We start from the raw sequence: 16,905 nt of genomic DNA on the forward strand, positions 1-16,905 counted from the left end.
GTAGAAACATGTTATGTTCTTTTTTTCTGACTGAAAACTGATATATGACAACTTAATTCAACCACTGTAGCTTTAGACAAAAAATTTTGTAACCAAAAGCTGCTGACCTAGAATGCCCATTCCTCTTTATTTTCTGTTTCATCTATGAATCAACACCAACAAGTCTGGGGTTGGAAAAAAATGATAAAATTGTGTCTCATGAAAATATTTTTTTATACATTTTGATCTTTCTGTCAAGGAATATGCCTTGGAGCTGTCACCGAAATCTGGGATAAAAATAACTTATCGACACCAATTTGATGCAGATAAGCAGACACTTCTTTATTGACGGCTGGACATGTAGGGGAGTGCTCTCACCAACAACACATGCCGGGCACCAGAATCATACACCTTATGTAGAACTTACTCATACATATTCATTAAGTATTCATACATAAGCATACAACCTCCAAGAAAACATTAACAAATTCTCCTCCTACTTCTGATTCTGCGCAGTAAAGGTTAGAAATGTCTAGAAATGGGTCTGGGGTGTAATGTGAGTAGGTGGTCCATGAGTCGGTGGTCACGATCTCCCCCTGACGGAATTACCTTCTGCTTAAGGACATCGTTTTCTTGGCAGGTACCTGTAAGCTGTTACAGTTACTTCCCTCGGTTCCCATTAATCCTGGACCTTGACAACTACTTGCATTCTTCTAGTCCTATACATGTATTATAAATCAGTTTACAAATCACCTTGTGATTTGTTACCTAGGTTCTAACCGTTCCTACTAGACAATTATGACCAATCCCTTCGACCTTGGTACGGGGCTGTACAGGGGATTTTAGAGTAGCAGTCGGTTGCTAGATTCAAAATACAATAAATGTAAAATGATTTTTACTAAAATATCCCTTAATTCTATATTTATATTAAAATCAAACACAATTTAATTTCAGTTGATAATAAAATCAGTAACAGAGCTGGAGATTATACCAGCTGTTCTTCAGTATCCAAAACTACTAACCTCACTCCCTCAGATGGACCTGTTTCACTTCCTTGTTTCATTGAACAAGATTTTTACCAGGTCCATTAAAACATTTTCTGTTGAGTTTTCCAGTCCAGTAGAGTGCTGTGGAGAGAAAGGGAAAGGTCACTGAACGTCCTAGGGAAACAGGCAATATTTTTTTTTATTAACTTGGGGTCATTACCAAGCCACAGCTCTGAAATACTCATGCTGGCAATATTTGTAAAGCTGCATCATGCTCCTTCCTATCATTCAGAGTGTATGATTCGGTACTCAGCATTAGCTGGCCTAGCACTTACCATGAGATTAAGTTTACTAAAGCGTCATTGTCAGAATAGTTGGTATAAGATCTAATCTTTTTTAAAAACATCACTTCTCCATTATTGCTGTTAGGCATCCTACATAACTATTTGGAAAATGCGAGTCTTACTGTAGTTGACAAACACTTAAAAATCATAGATGAAAATGGTGGAGTCTAATGTTATGTTCCTACTTCCATGAAAAGGAATTTAAGAAGTATATTTTATAATGCTAAGCACCCAACAGCTTGCAAAGTGAACACGAGTTGATGAGTTTTCTGAGTTTTTGAAAAACAGGCTAAATACCAGAAGTCTACCTTTCCATCTAGTTTTTTTTAAAAAAAAAAAAAAAAAAAAAAAAAAAAAAAAAGACAGAAAAAGGAGAAGCCTAATCTTTATATGTTAACTGTTTTGCCACTAGTTACTGAACACTTACCAAGCTTCCTCTGTCCTAATCCGGTGTACACTCCTTGCACAAGCCATGAAGTGCCTTATCATAAAGATGTTAATACCTTCTTTTTGTCATTGTATCTTTTGGAACTTACTAATATTTGTTCATGATTCTGATTTCATGATTTGTTCATGATTCTTTTCTGTTTCACAGACTCAGGGGATTGAAACTCAACATAAGATATTTCAGGTACTTGACCCAGTGAAAAAAAGGTAAACTATATTTTTCTTTAATTCTTAAAATTGCAATAAGCCTTTTTTTTTTTTTTTTTTTTAATAATATCAAACCTCATTAAAGAATCCTTTGGCTGGGATTTCACTCAGTCCTAGCATTTGGAAGAGCTCATTTTTCTTTAGTTTAAACTATCTTCACGTTATTACACTCTGCTTTACTGATTGGGAACAGTCTCACTGGAGAAAAACTGAACCTGAGGCAAGTTCCAGAGAGGTGAAAAAATATTTGTTCCTATTGGCAGTAGGGCACACATATTTTTAATAATGTGGTTATTTGGTACAGAGAGACTAGAGGAGAAAACATTCATTGAAGTCAAACAATGCAGCCCAAATCCTATGGAAAATTTGGATCAACCAGAACTTTTTTGTTTCAGTACAGACAAAATGAAAGAAGCAATATGGAGGCTAAGGAAGCAGAACAAGAGGACTTGTGTCATTGCAAGCACAAGGAAATCTGGGAAAGATTTAGGTGTTAATGTGAACAAGCAGCTCAACATGAGTTATCTTCATACTGTTCCACAAGGAGAAATAGAGTTTTTTTCCTGTGTGAAAATAGGAGAGAAAATCCATCTTGACTTCAGACTAACAATGAATTACTTTGACGACTTCTGGTGTCATCATTATTTTAAAGAATGTTTAAAAAAAAGAAGAATGCAAAAGAGAATCCGTCAAAGTACGTGAGAACTGGAGACAACCTCTTGTGACACTTAAGAGAATTCAACTACTTTATGATGAAATGAGACTTTATAGGATGAAAATTGTCTCCTAAAATACAAGGATATTCTTCAGTAGAGTATCTGAAAGTAGCAGAGATAGCTTCAGTCCATGAAAAGAAAGTATGAGAAGCTGTAACTGGAATTGATGACAGACAAACTTGCAATAGAAGTAAGGGATGCATGTTTTGTCAAGGGAGTCAGAATGCCCATTGCTGCAAACTCCAGGAGATGTAGGGGGTTCTCTGTCCTGCTTCAGTAAAACACACAGTCTACAACAAGGCCCACAGAAAACTGAATGAAACTGCTAGCCTATTTTTCATGGTAAGGGAAACATTTACGAAATGATCTGTGGTCCTTTCAGGCCTTAGAAATCTGGTTTTCAGAAACTTACAATTTTAATGTTTCATATTAAAACAGAATCAGCTTTTTACAGTAATGTAGAGTTTATTCCATCCAGGAGTTAAAGGTTAGGGTTTGGTAGAGGTTTTGGTAGAGTTTTAATAGAAAACAATGCTGTGGACTGAGTACTGAAGAGCAATAGGATTTGTTATGCTTAGTGTCAGACTTTGGGGCTTCATAGATACCCACAAAGCCCACTATCAAGCATACAAAATCAACAAATTAATCTGTGAAGAAAGTACCAAAGTAAAAATGTCCTGAATAGAAAGCTACCTGCCCTCATCCCACAGTGCCATAAGTCAGCATTCATTGATTTTAACCATTATTATAATTTTTGTTTATTCCAATAAACACCTTTGAGCAGTGTTAATTACAACATCGTGTCACTTTTCTCAGATTCTTACAGCATATATTATTGGCAAAATTTTGCAAAGCTAATAGTACATTTCTCTTCAGTTTTGACATCTCCTACACAGTTAAACAAGCCTCATGAAATATTGTGAGAATTGCAAAAACTTTTAAAAAAGGGTTATTCTCATTGATATAAGTGCTTTAAAATCTTTTCCAGTTGTGATGTCAGCAAATTATACAGAACAGTACTTCAGCCATTGTTTTCATGAACAGAAATCTAGAATTCCTGAGTAAGGACTGGATGGGAAATATTAAAGTAGTCATACATATTATCTGTGTTTTAATATAGATCTGTGAGTTTTACAGATTAATAGGGAGCTATCACAGATCAGTTGAACAGTGGAATGTGAGAACATATTCTCTGTCTACATTAAGGATACCAGAATTTATTCTTAGAATGATCCTTATTCATGTGTTTTTCACACTTTGGGTGCTGAAAATCTAACAATGTCATGCCGTAGCAATATGTTTTAGTAATGACTTTGTGTTTGGTTCTGAATTCCTGTCTTGTTTTTCTCAGACATTCACCCAGAGCTATTCTACCTTATGACTACTTTGGTTTTGTCTTGGAGAACTTAACCAGAAAAAAATAAAGTATCATGGTAGCTAAAAAACTAACAGATGAGTATCTGGTTTGTGAAAGGGTTTGTTAAGAATGATGCGCCTGTGATAGAAGAGGACTGGATTCATTGATTCACAGGAGGGGATCCTGTTTTCTTAATGTATTTTTTGAAACTATATAAATAGAATTGTAAGGTTTTCCTGTGGTTTGCCTACCCTATTTTATTTTGGCCAGGCAGGTTAAATATTATTAATGATGTTCAGCATCAACTATATAAAGTACCTCTTTGTTTAGACTAAAAGGATCTCCAAAATGTTGTAAATATTATTTGTGCCCAAGGGACATACCTCCTCACACGCTGTCAGACCTGGTTCATCTCACCCGTTGATCATGGGCCTTACCAGGTATTTTGCTGCCTCACTCTACCCTGCAGATGAGGAATGTGCAGTGCAGCACTAAAGCCAGCTGCAGCTAACCTGGTCCATGGCCAGCTGGCAAGATGCATCTGCCAGGTCAGGTCATGCTGAGAGAATGGACAGGGCCTGGACTGCAGCAGTGATTTTGGCACTTGAGGAGATGTGGTCTTCACCTGCTGTCAGTGCCCCGGCTGTGCCTGTCACACCAGCCAGCACGCTGGAGATCCAAGTCTCCAGAAAGAAGATACATGAGCCACCTGCAGTATAGAGGGAGAGTTGAAAGTTGAAAGTGACTCTCCCTCTGCCAACCTGAATCTGGGCACAAATCATTACAGCTGTAATTAGCTTCTGTGGGACAGGCAGTGCAGTTAAATACACTTTAATTTAAGTAACAGGACAGTTGAGTACGTTTAAGTGTTTTGTCTGCTAAAAGCTTGCCTGCCAAAGATGAGATTAATAAAGAATGCATTTGTAAATGCTTTTGTGATCTTGGGTGACATTAAAGCGCTTTCTTCCCCAGCTGCAGCTGTTTGTGCCTAGTTATTGTGTACCCAGGGTAAAAGTGTAACAGATCATGTTCTTCTAGGCTTTCCTGAAATTGACATTGCTTAGAGGAAGGGGGAAACAAAAATACAAAAACCTGACTCTTAATACTTCGTTACTGTGGATTTTAGGTCCAACTGGAGTACTATCTCACAGCCTGTAAAACACTTGATACGAGCTTTTGCTCCCTCCTACTGCTCTTTGGGAGGTGTCTTATCAGCAGGGTGTGTAGTGAAGGCAGGTGCTAGATATGTGTCTGAGAGGAAACAATTTCTAGCCCAAAGGTTGCTGTCACTCAGGTACTTTCATCTCACCTGCACTGGACCCCTGTTCAGCTGCTCCCTGAATGCAGTGGCACCACCACTCAGGAGGCTGCCACACTACCTACTTAACTTCTAGCTTTCCTGGGTGCTAGCGCTGCTCATGTCCCAGGGCACCTTGTTCTGACACAGCCAGCCACCCTCCAGTGAGCACTAGCAGCTGAGCAGCTCAAGAACACGTATCGCCTGTCAAGATCAGTTGGGTGGCACCAGCTCTTCTCTTCCTCTCCCACTCATGTTGCTTGACAGTAGGGCTCAACATAGTATTCATGCTCTGGAGATGTCTGTTATGACTCTAGTCCAGTGTCATTTGAATGTCAAAAACTTGCCTTCCTGGGAGCCAACTCTAGGAGTGAGGACATGTTCTTCAGCTGAGCTGCATGCTTACCAAAACAAAAAAATCATGTTGACTTTGGCACATTCACTTCCTGATTTACAGTTTTATGCATAGTGAAGCAGTTTCAGTGGGAGCTACCTAGAGTGTCTTTATCCCTTTATGCCTTTATTAGGAAATATGAAGAAGGGGAGGTGGACATGTGAGTTGGAATCTGCTTAATATGAAGAAAGTCTCAATCCAAACAACTAGTCATCTGAGTAAATGACTTGATGTCCAGCAATGTCTGCTTTCTGTAACTCTACTTACTCTAACAGTAAGTAACTGTATCAGCCTCAACCAGTTACTGAGTCTGAACTGGCCAAGACAAAATTTGGATGTTTCATTGTGATTTTATTTTTTCTTCTTCACTCTATTTGGAAGTTTCCCTAAGATTCTCAAGAAGAGGAATTATTCACCAAGCAGCTGAAGCCACCATTCCTTGATCATAGTAGAAAAACTGGAGAATCATAAGCCACAATAATCATTCCCCCCAACAAATAAAATACATGTTACACTCAAAAAAATTTGACATAAAATCTGTACACAAATAGTCTGTGGAACTCCTTGCTAAAGGATGTCATGGATGCAAAACATGTACATGGATTCAGGTGAACATGTACCTTGTAGCTAGACCACTGGGAGTTTTTGAATAGACACATACTGCTATGGAAATCTCCTCAGATGAAAAGAGTGAGAATCTAGGATAGTGCTTGGGAAAACTATTGGATATGCTTGTCCTCTTCCTGCTCTCCCCTGGCTATCCACACATGGTCGTGTTGGAGGCAGGGCGCTGTGACAGATGGTCCCTTTGCCTAAACCAGTGTTGCCATTCATGTGTTCCTACATATCTCGGTAATATTTCATTCATTATGGTCATATACTTGCATAGTTTGCATTTTCTTAATGTGTATAGCATTGTACAGACATTTGGGAGAAGAGATGAAAACCAGACTGCTTAAGACAGGTACTGAGTTTTGTCTCCTTTAAATTTCCTTGCACTTGGAATTGCCCAGTAAGCAAGTCAGTGAGCTTCCTTTCTCTACCATGTCTCTACAGCACGCTCCATTTTAATCTGTACACTGGAACCTATTGCTGCAAAATCAGGTCCATTAAGTTATAAGCATTTGAGAGGGGCTGAGCTAGTATAGCCTATAATAAATAAATCCTAAATTATTTGTATCTGCAAGAAGAAACAATTGGCCAAATACTTAAAATACTTAAAATGTATAGCTGGGAGGAAATATCCCATACAGCCCCTCTGTTGTGCACTGTATAAGAAACAAGGAAAAATCATACCGTATTACAGCAAGACAAATGTAATAATAAAGACAATAAATTAAACACATAGGCACAAGTCATCATTACAAGTCCTCCCAGAGACAGGGCTAAAACTGCATCCAGGTAAGGTGAAGAAGGGCACCTTCCAAACTAAAGGCTCCAGCCAGCCGGGCACCAGTTCTGGGAATGAGTTCTGGGAACCTTACATCTGATAACCTGTGGGATTAGGGTTCAGTCTCATGGAAGCACACATGCAGACAGCACAAAGCCATTTAGCTTTGCACTGCGTTGGACTCTGGCTTTTAGGTTGCCAGCAACCTCCTCCTGACAGTTACAAGAAGAAAAGCATAGAGTTGGTTCTGTTTCACTGAGATTTATTTTGTTGTCAGCAGATTACAGATGAGAAAAAAAAATAATCATTTTACAATTTCTTCTGAACAGAAGTGACTTCTAAACAGTGTAGAATATGAACTCCAATCTCTCTTCTTACCAGTCAAAGGACTCCCACAGGAATCCCTTAAATCTAGTACAATGGGGCAGAACTAGCTACAGCTGGGAGGGTTTTTGAGTAACGTAGAGGGAACAGAGTTCTGCTGTGGATATTCCCTCAGAAATGGGGAACTGGGTCATAACCAACTTCTGGGAAGCAAGTATAGTAGCTTTTAAAACAGCAGGCTAAAATAACCAAAACACTTTTCAAAGTCTCAGCTCATCTCATGCTTTACTTGTGATGGCTAATATTACTAGGACTGCTGAGTGTTGCTGTGTGTGCTTCAACTGCACCACAAGAGACCAAGAGCTGCAGGGTAGTTCATTCCATTGGAAAGCCAAGTGAACATCTCCTTAATCTACACAAGGTATTACATTTCTATTTCAGGAAACAATTCCAGGAAGGAACAATTGCACAGGAATTTAGTGGAAGCTGGCTCATGGGAAGTGCTCTGCTTTCCCACTCACAGACACCAGGCTCCAGCAACCCAAACACTCCATCCCATCTCTTCTACCTTCAGGCACACACACGTAGAAGCCCTGCTGTCTTTCTCCTCTCACTTCCTGTTCTTCCTCCATGAGACATGTTGATGATCATCCCCCTGCTTATCCCACACCCATCACACCTATCCTCCCCAACTGCTCCATCATCAGATAGACTTGAAGCATCTGAAGCAACAGGGGCAGCCAGAAGACACCTGTAAAATGTCCCTAGGAAGAAGAACAGCAAGGCATATTGCATCCTGCTCATTCTTCAAGCACAACCTTCCCTGCCCAAATGCCTTGAAGGAGAAAGTAAGGGAACTACCTGGCAGAAAGGCAGCCAAAGATGTGGAAGGAGGGCTTCAGAATAAGAAGGTTGGTGGTACAAAGGGCCAGTCTTGAGCCAGAGGTTGACAGTACCTCTCCTTGCTGGAAGCCTTGCATCCCAGGAGGCATTACAAGCAGCAGAGACTGAGACCCTGCAGGGGAGGAGACACAAGGCTCTGCAGGAAACACTGAGGAGACTTTTGCCATAGGTACACAATCAGGCAACCAGTTCTGGCCAGGAAGATGCCACAACCCTAAATGTTGTATTTATTGCTCTGAGCAGTGCAGAGAAGTCCGGGGAGATGGAGGTGTGTGCAAAGGCTAAAGCCAGGATGTGTGGCCACCTGTCACGCTGATGAAAGCTGAAGCGTAGGAGATCAAACACCTATCTAGGAGGACAGTGGCTTGAGGGACAAGTGCAGTGGCATGATGGAGCAGACCCACTGTAGCAAACAGGACCCAATGCAAAGTGAGGATGTTTGTGAAGGAGCTGCTTGTGCCTCCTGCCCATATGTGGCAGCAAAATGGCAACCTCCACTGTGGTGCTGAGGTCAGCTAAGGAGCTGGCTGATCACCAGATCCAAATCATATACATTTTTCCATTCTGAATGACAAAAAGAGTGAGTGGTGTGAGGTGAAACTGCATAACTGCCCCTCTTGAGAGCACAAACATGCCTCATGACAATGCATATTTCCTCACTGGAACACAGGTGCTCTCAGCTCATACCTCATTTTCCAGCCAGCAGCCCCAATTTTAGATGGCTATATTCAGCCCCAAGGCTTCCTTCTACATCCCTGCCATTCACCACATTCAGCTCAGCAGCTATGGTGTGCTAGGCTTTATTTGCTGCAAGCCTTCTGCCCCAGTCCCTGATTTCTCCCACCATAACCCCTGCCCAAGCCATCTGTGATCTGAATCACCTCAATCCGGATTCTTGTCCTTCTCAATGCTAAAATTAATCCACGCACACAGGCCAGATAGTAAGGCTCCTTCCCACTGCCACCTGCCTGATGGCTCTATCCACTGAGCTTCTCAGGGCTTCCTCCTGTATTTTCTTTCACCTGCCTCTTGTGCTCTTGGATCTGAGTGCCAATATATGTACCAATATATGTACCACCTGATGATTTCCAGACATGTCTAAATGTGGAATTAGTAGGTGGGACTCTGTGAACAGCTTCATGGCTAGGTGTCCCACGTGTATCACCCCCCAACACACACCTAACATGTTGACCCACCACCAACGCTGCTTATAGGACAGGACAAATGATTCTGGATCTGGCCAGGAGGACTAAAGGAAGGAGAGTTTTGCCCCTCAAATCACTCGAGGTTTCACATGTTTCCTCTTGCAGCAGGCAGCTTGCCACTTCTGCACTGCACCTACACAGGCAGCATCTGTGGGTGAAGGGGAGCTCGGGCAAAACTGGGTCTGGGAGCAGTGTTCAAAGTGCAAGACGTCAAAGTGGTCAGTGAACTCTGACAGTGCTGCGGTACTGGGGGTCGGCACTGGGACAGTCAGTCACCTCTACAGAAGTGTCCAAACAAAACAAACTTTTCTCAGCCCCCACAGACACCCAAGCCACCCTAGCAGTCCAGCTTTCCTGGGCGAGCTTAGCCTGGTCAGGTACCATGTCACTTAACACAGCCAGGAGAAGAAAGCCTCCCCTGGCTCAAATGCTAGTGGCTAGGCTCAGCTTGGTTTTTTTACTCATATTTAGATGACGCAGTATTTGAGTACTACATGAGGCTCCCATGGCCCTGAGAACCGAAACAGAAAGCAAGAAGCAGATGCCGGTGACACAGCAGGGACTGTGTGTCAGAACCCATCCAGCACGGGACCAGACAGCTGCCACAGACCAACTCAGCTCACTGGGGCAGTACCTCAGCACTTTACAGCATTGTTTCAGCTCTACACCCAGCCAGATGGGTAACCCGTAAGTATCCTCCACTGTGTCCCTCACCTTTTTAATGCCGCTAACATTCGGGGAGATCTGCCAGGAAAAGAAGTGGTGCTGCAGGGTACAAATGTCTGTGAGGAAGCAGGTCCTTCCCCAGCTGTGGCACACTTTTGGGGCGGTTCATCTGCAGTGTGATCTGTGTGCCACTGGCTGGTTTCTGTTTGCCAGCAATCCTTCTTGTCAGTGGCCTTTCTTAACCTGTGGTTTCCCCACAGCCAATCCTCTCTGAGCGGGGGAAAGAGGAACTGTCAATGATAGGTAAATGGTTGGACTGGATGATCTTCAAGGTCTTTTCCAACCTAGATGATTCTGTAAAGAGGTATCCGGGTGGGGTGTGTGTGTGTGTGTTGTAGCTTGAAGGAAAGGTTCCAACTCCAAAGCTGCCTTCCTTTCTCACTGCTCTTTCCTGGAATTACTCAGCAGCTGGGGAGAGGGGATGCAGGAAAGCCAAGTCTTCTGGGGGCTCTTCAGTGCAAGAGAAAATGCCTATTCCCTTACCCCTTTGCATTCAGCCTGTTCACTGCAGTGGGGTCTGGCAGCTCCACAGAGATCTGTCCCCTGCACAGAGGTACCCAGACAGTCATCCAGCAGCTCACTGATCAGAAGGCACAGCCTCAGCCTAGGAAGGTGCTCACCTGCTTATAAGCCAGCAGAGGGAAGGGCCCTGCAGTCCCAGCAGCACAGAGAGTCCCTGCAAGCCCCATCTCACACACAGACACCCCAAAGACCTCCTGACCTGTGCACAAGGAGCTGGGAGGTTGAGACACAGAGCTCTCCCATGGTGAAGTTCAATGCTTCCAGTGATGCCTGCTCAGAAACAAGGGGGCTGAAGCCATGCTTGGGTTCCTCTTGCACCTTTGAGACAGAGCTGCAGACTCTCCCATCCAAAGGCACAGGCACCTCCTTAGAGGCCGAGGGGCTGCAGATGTCTGGGAAAAGCCCCAGCTGGACACTGAGTGACAGCTGTTTCCTGTTTATCTCCTTCTTCTCAGCCAGGCTGCCTCCAAAACACCCCCAGAACCAAGCTGCTGAGCTCACAAAAGCTGTGTCTGCAGTTGTGCTGATGGCAGGGTACCAGGTCTCAGCTTTCATTGCCAAAGTGTATGTCACCTCCTGCCACACGGTCTCTGCCCCAGTTGGCACAGGGCACCCACTTCAGGTGTGTTTCTGTCCCTGTCATAGTTACACCTGGGGACAGGGATTTACCTGGTGGGCTGAGCTGGGGAGGCAGCAGGAAGCTGAGGGGCAAAGTTGCTTGCAATTTAGCAGAGTGAACAGAGAAGGATCACTGGGAAGAGAAACTAGGTTTTTACAGATATGAGCCTCAAAACAGAGGAGAGGGCAGAGATACCATGAGATTTTCCTGAGCTCTCGCACACGCAGAGATCACATAGCACAGTGTTGCTGAGGTGGCTCTACTCCGCCTCTGCTATGTATTTCCATGATCCTTCCTAGGAATTTAATTCTCTATCCCCTCTCTGGTAAACATATGTAACTAGGACAATTTTTAATTGCTTTTATATTTTATGGAGGTGGGGGTAAATAAAAGGTAACGTGAGATGATTAAACAAAAGCCGGTTTCTACAAGCCTGCCTTCTCTAGGAAACCAGTCTACAGAAATTCCACAGCAAGGGCTGGTGGGTGGGCAGAACCAGGAGCTGGCTGAGCTGTACCAGTCCCAACTCTTGAGTTCTGACAGAAATCCTGGGGGAGGTGGTCAGCTAACCAAGCACAGTTTGTTCTCCCTCTGAGGGCTGTGAGGCAGGATGGCAGGGAGAACAGTGGGCAGGTGTGAGCCCTTGCAGGACAGGGAGAGGAAAAGCAGCAATGCCTGGCTGCAGAAGGGCATGTGTACAGACAAAACAAGAGGCAATACCAGGGTCAAGACAAACACTAGAGAAATTGCATGTGCACAAGTTCTCATTCTGCAGCATGTTCTGGGCCTGAGCACAGATATTTTCCTGGTCATTTGTTCTTCACTGTAGATTCAGAACAATGGGCATTTTCCACGTGACCTTCCAGTCTTTCCAGAAGCCTGTTGTGAAGACCTCCAAGGGAAGCTACAAGAAGAAGTGAGGTTATTGACCAAGGGAAGGAGACAGGTCAGTGTCTGGATGCTGTGATGCCCTTCCATGCTGGTGTGTGCTCCTTCCTTCTGGCTATGACCATGTGGAGGAGAAGTTTGGGACAGAGAAACTTTATCCTTGCGCAAATTAACCATAAGTGACCCACTCCCAAGTATCCAGGGAGAGGGAGGGTAATGCTGAAGGCACTGTGGCCAGGCAGAGATTGAGTGGGGTCTCTTCTGGCACTCTAAAAACGCAGATGCTGTACCAAATCCACAAGTGGCTGTGGGCTGATGGCCTACGACGCCCAGGACATCAGGATGATACATCACAAGGCAATGGGCAGTGGAGGGGAGACAGCAGGACCAACATCATGAAATTCTTGGGGAAAGGTGGTAAATGACTCACAGGAGAGAATGCTTGACAAAGGCAGGAAAGGGGTTATTTGCACAGCCTCAAGCTGGAGGCTGAGCTTGAAGCCAAGGTCTCTGAACTCCTTGACCTGTGTTTGTTCCTCTGTGCAGATCTGGGTTGCTAGTGCTGCAATGCCATGTGGCTCTGCAGCCAGGGATACCCCTTCCTGATGCCACTTCCCTGTTTTTCAGCACGAAGCAGAAGCCTGGAAGAGGGCACTGAAGATAGTCCACATTTCTGGGAGAGGAGCAGGGAGTCGGGTTTGCCAGACAGTCTGAGAGAAGAGCGAGGATGGTAATCACAGGTCTGTCACTGTAGCACCCATTTCCCCAGGCCCCGAAGGAGGGCAAGTGGCTGCAGGTGGGTCTGGGGTGCCTCTCTGTGGTAGACAACTGCCTGTCCACGTGGGGCATCGGTCCTCACAAAACAGGGACAGAGGAGCACCATGTCTGCAGGTGATCAGCCCTGCTGTGCCCAGAAATGTATGGGCATGCAAGGGCCACAGGGGTACATGGATGCTGGAAACACATGTCATTAGTGGCATATTGTGTCCTAGAACTACGGGGGGAGGAGGGAGGCCGCAGGGAGGCAGGGGGAGCCTTGCACTTCAGACACTGTCATGCCTGCATTTTACTCTGCAGTCCAAAGATCACAAGGGATGTCCTTGTCTGAGCAGACAGTTTTTAACCCCCTCCTTACCAGACAGCAGTGTTTTGCTCCCCTCCCATCACTGCAGTTTGCTGACACATGTCTCTCTTGCCCAACATGAGATCACGGTGCAAAGGGCATGAGTGGGCTAAGGGAGCCATACTGTCCTCCCAGTTCTGGTCCATGCTTGGGACATCATTAAGCCACTTTTGCTGTGACCAAAAATGCACACCCTCTCTCAACCCAGTAACACATGTGCAGCACAGTCAGAGGCAGGACTCAGATGCTCCTGCTCTAGTTGCAAAGGGAGTCCTGAGACCCCAGTGACACAGGCTCAAAGTACATCCTGAGAAGGGTGCCATAACACACAACAAACAAGGGGTCCCCTGCTTCATGTTTTGCAGCAGGCATCCCCAAAGCAGACTTTACCATGGTATCAAGAAAGCATGCAGGCACCAGGATGGGTTTGCTGCAACAGAGGTACACCGGGCACCTGCTCTATGTGCTGACCCTACTCAAGTCTGCCGGGACCTTGGCCCTGATGCTCTATGCACTGCTGTGGGAAGCTGGGAACCTGGTCGACCTCCCTGGCAAACGCATTGGCTTTTACAACTTCTGCCTGTGGAATGAGACAGCTAGGCAGCTACAATGCCTGGAGTACAAGCACCTGCAGATGATGGGCATCAGCCTACCAGGAATAGTGATAGCCAGGGTTTGTGTGTATGCCTGCCTGGTCTTCAGCATCTTCTACCCCATTTTTGTTGCCCACGTGAAATGCACAGAGGAGACAGAGGGCTGGAAGGTGACCATCATCATACTCATCATCAAGATGATAATCCTGTCTGGAGGCCTGGTTATATTTCTTTTCCAAACCTCACAGTGGATTCAGCCCTCTGACTTCACTGGGGGCTTCCTGGCACTGCTTGGGTCTCAGGCTCTACTACTGCTCCAGATTATCACTGCCACAATGTACCTCAGCTGGGCCAAGCACACACCTCGTGTCAAACCCCTTTTACTGAAAAGGCCCTGCCCATTGAGTTTGGCAGTGAAGAAGATGCAAGATGCAAGTGCTAATTGATAACCCGATCTAAACCAGTAATCCCGCTACAGCTTTAGTCACTGGCACAAGTCTGATCCTTAGTCCAAAGGCCCTCATCCAGCCATGCTATGGCACTGTGTGCAGCACTCCTGCAGCGAGCAGGCAGCAGACACCAACACCCACAGCACGGAAGCTTTCTGGCAACACCAGCATGTAACGCACCCCTCAGCCTGGGGCAGAGCAGCAAAGCAACAATATTTCTGGTCTTGACCCAGAGGACAGTGAAGGGGACAGATCAGAACTAGCACACAGTGGACACAGCCCTCTGTCCAGATCTAACCTAAGTATAGGCAGGCAGAGATGCTAACAGGCTTCCTTTTTTGGAGTTGCCCAGAGACTCTGCTTCATCTGCTGGACTAAGCAGGGATGCCTTTGAGGCAATTGTGACTTGAGGAGCTGTGGCTTCACACTGCCATCACTATAGTGATGATCACTACAGTGGTGGCCCTGGAAGTGGAAATACTCTCTTCAGCAGGAGCCCCTGTACTTCACCTGCTGGAATGGCATCTGGAGTGACTCTGCTTTAGTTCATTGGGGTGAAGTGGCCCACATCCAACGCCAGCAGCAACAGAGCACCTGGAGGGGCAGCCTAACAACTTGCTGAACACAGCCCTAATGAGGAGTTTCCACGAGGAAGCAGAGGATTTTGGTGCAGAGCCCGAGGTTTGTCCCCACTGATATTATGGAGCTAAGCCCAGCACTGCAGAAGCCTTTGAGACTCCAGAACTGGTTCTGTGCAAGGGCAGCTCACCGCAAACCCAACTCAGACCAACACATACCCCACACAAGGGTGCACTTGGGGAGATGGGCCAGGGCTGCCAAAGGCCAGGGTGCAGTGCCCCAGCTGGGCATCGCAGCCAGAGCACTGGAGGGAGTTTCTCTGCTGTAGCAGCACATAGCACCGCTCCATGGCATGTCTGTAACCTCACACAAAGAAGCACTTCCTTTCCTCTCCATCCCCTTTGAGGACATGAGGGTCTGTTTACTCTCCTGCTGTAGTCTTGTTGTGGATGTGGCTGTGGACGCTCATTTGACCAGTTCTTTATTTCAGTAAAAGCTTTTGAACCTGCTCCTGTCTCACATGGTTTGTTCATCCCCTCCTTTGGATCGGGAAGAGGACACATCCTCATCCTGTCCCAGACCCCCATGCACACTGCCACAGGGTCAGCCCCCTCAGGATGGTCCCTGCTCCTTGCCAGTCTGCTCCCACCCATGTCTTCCTCTTCTATGGGAGGCCTGCCCGAGCCTGGAGGCAAATTCAGCATCAGGTCTAATGGGGACAGCCCGTCAGGCCCCACTGCAGCTGGCACAGAGAGACAGCAAGGACAAGGGAGCCCCAAGGCTGAACCATGACTATCTGGCTCTGCAGAGACAGCAAAGGCCTTTCAGGGCCAGCAACTCCCAGCTCCCCTCCAGTCCCAACACCGACCCATCAGTAGGACACTCACAGGAACCCAAATGTCCTCTTTAATCTGTCCACGTTCTGAGATGCCAAACAGAAATGAACATAACCTAATCTGGAGCCAAATCTCACTGAACACACCACGGGAAGTGAGTGCCCCCTTCCTTTTTCCCCATGGCCTTCATGGGCCTCCTGCCAGCTCCACAGTCCACCAACACGGCAGATACACAGCCCACTTCAGGACCAATTCCCACCATCCTGAGTGCTGTGGGAGGGGCCACCCTCCTCACCGTCCCCTTTGCTCCTGGGGAACCGCAGAGGAAGCAACGTTAGCTGAAAAAGATCTCCCTGACGTATTTCAGAGCATCGTCCTCAGAGTCCTCCCACCTTCTTCTCTCTGCATCGGCACCTGCACCCGCGTCAGGACCCAATGGGAGAGCCGGACTGCAGTCGCTGCCTCCTCCCACGTTGCCTGTGTTTCCAGGAGCCTCCTTTGGCCTTGGCTGGAGCTTCTGCTCCTCTTTGCTCCCGGACCGGGCCTTCTCCTCGCCTTTCTTGCACCGTAGATTCTGACCAAAAAGAAAACAACCACACCCGGCTGTGCGCGACTTCACCCCGGCAGCACCTCAAGAGGGGGGGGTGGGGGGCAGCCCACCAGCCCCGCGGGACATCCCTCGCCAATCCCCAGGTCCGCGGTGGAAGCCGCTTTAATTCCGCCGCGGCAGGCGGGGCGGCCGGCCGCGACAGCCTCCGGGAAGGGGAGGAGGGGACCAGAACACCCAGGTGGCGGCCCGCTGCTCGGAGAGACACCCCCAGGGAGCTCCTGCCCACCCGGCCGTACTCGGGCACAGCCGGGGCCGCGTCCCCATCCCCGGGGGTCCGGGCTCACCTCGGCCAGGACTGCCAGGGCCACGTCCACCAGCTCCGCCTCGTTCATGCAGTGCTGCGCCGCCGCCGCCCTGGCACCGCACGGGCAGACACTCAGCGCGGGGAGGGGGCCCGGCCCGGCCCGGCCC

General features: G+C 46.6%; 1 protein-coding gene across 1 annotated transcript; it reads left to right on the top strand.

Annotated features, from left to right (window-relative positions):
• Positions 1-5,951: 5,951 nt before the first annotated feature.
• TMEM140 (transmembrane protein 140) lies at positions 5,952-16,215 on the top strand. The gene is given in 4 exon segments (XM_026868250.1): positions 5,952-12,362; positions 12,932-13,044; positions 13,793-14,377; positions 14,380-16,215. Coding segments are annotated over 3 exon segments (681 nt in total). The 5' UTR covers positions 5,952-12,362; positions 12,932-13,031; the 3' UTR covers positions 14,463-16,215.
• Positions 16,216-16,905: the final 690 nt, after the last annotated feature.

The sequence above is a fragment of the Athene cunicularia genome (genome assembly GCF_003259725.1).
Source record: "Athene cunicularia isolate RWA chromosome 1 unlocalized genomic scaffold, athCun1 chr1_part2, whole genome shotgun sequence".
NCBI lineage: Eukaryota > Metazoa > Chordata > Aves > Strigiformes > Strigidae > Athene > Athene cunicularia.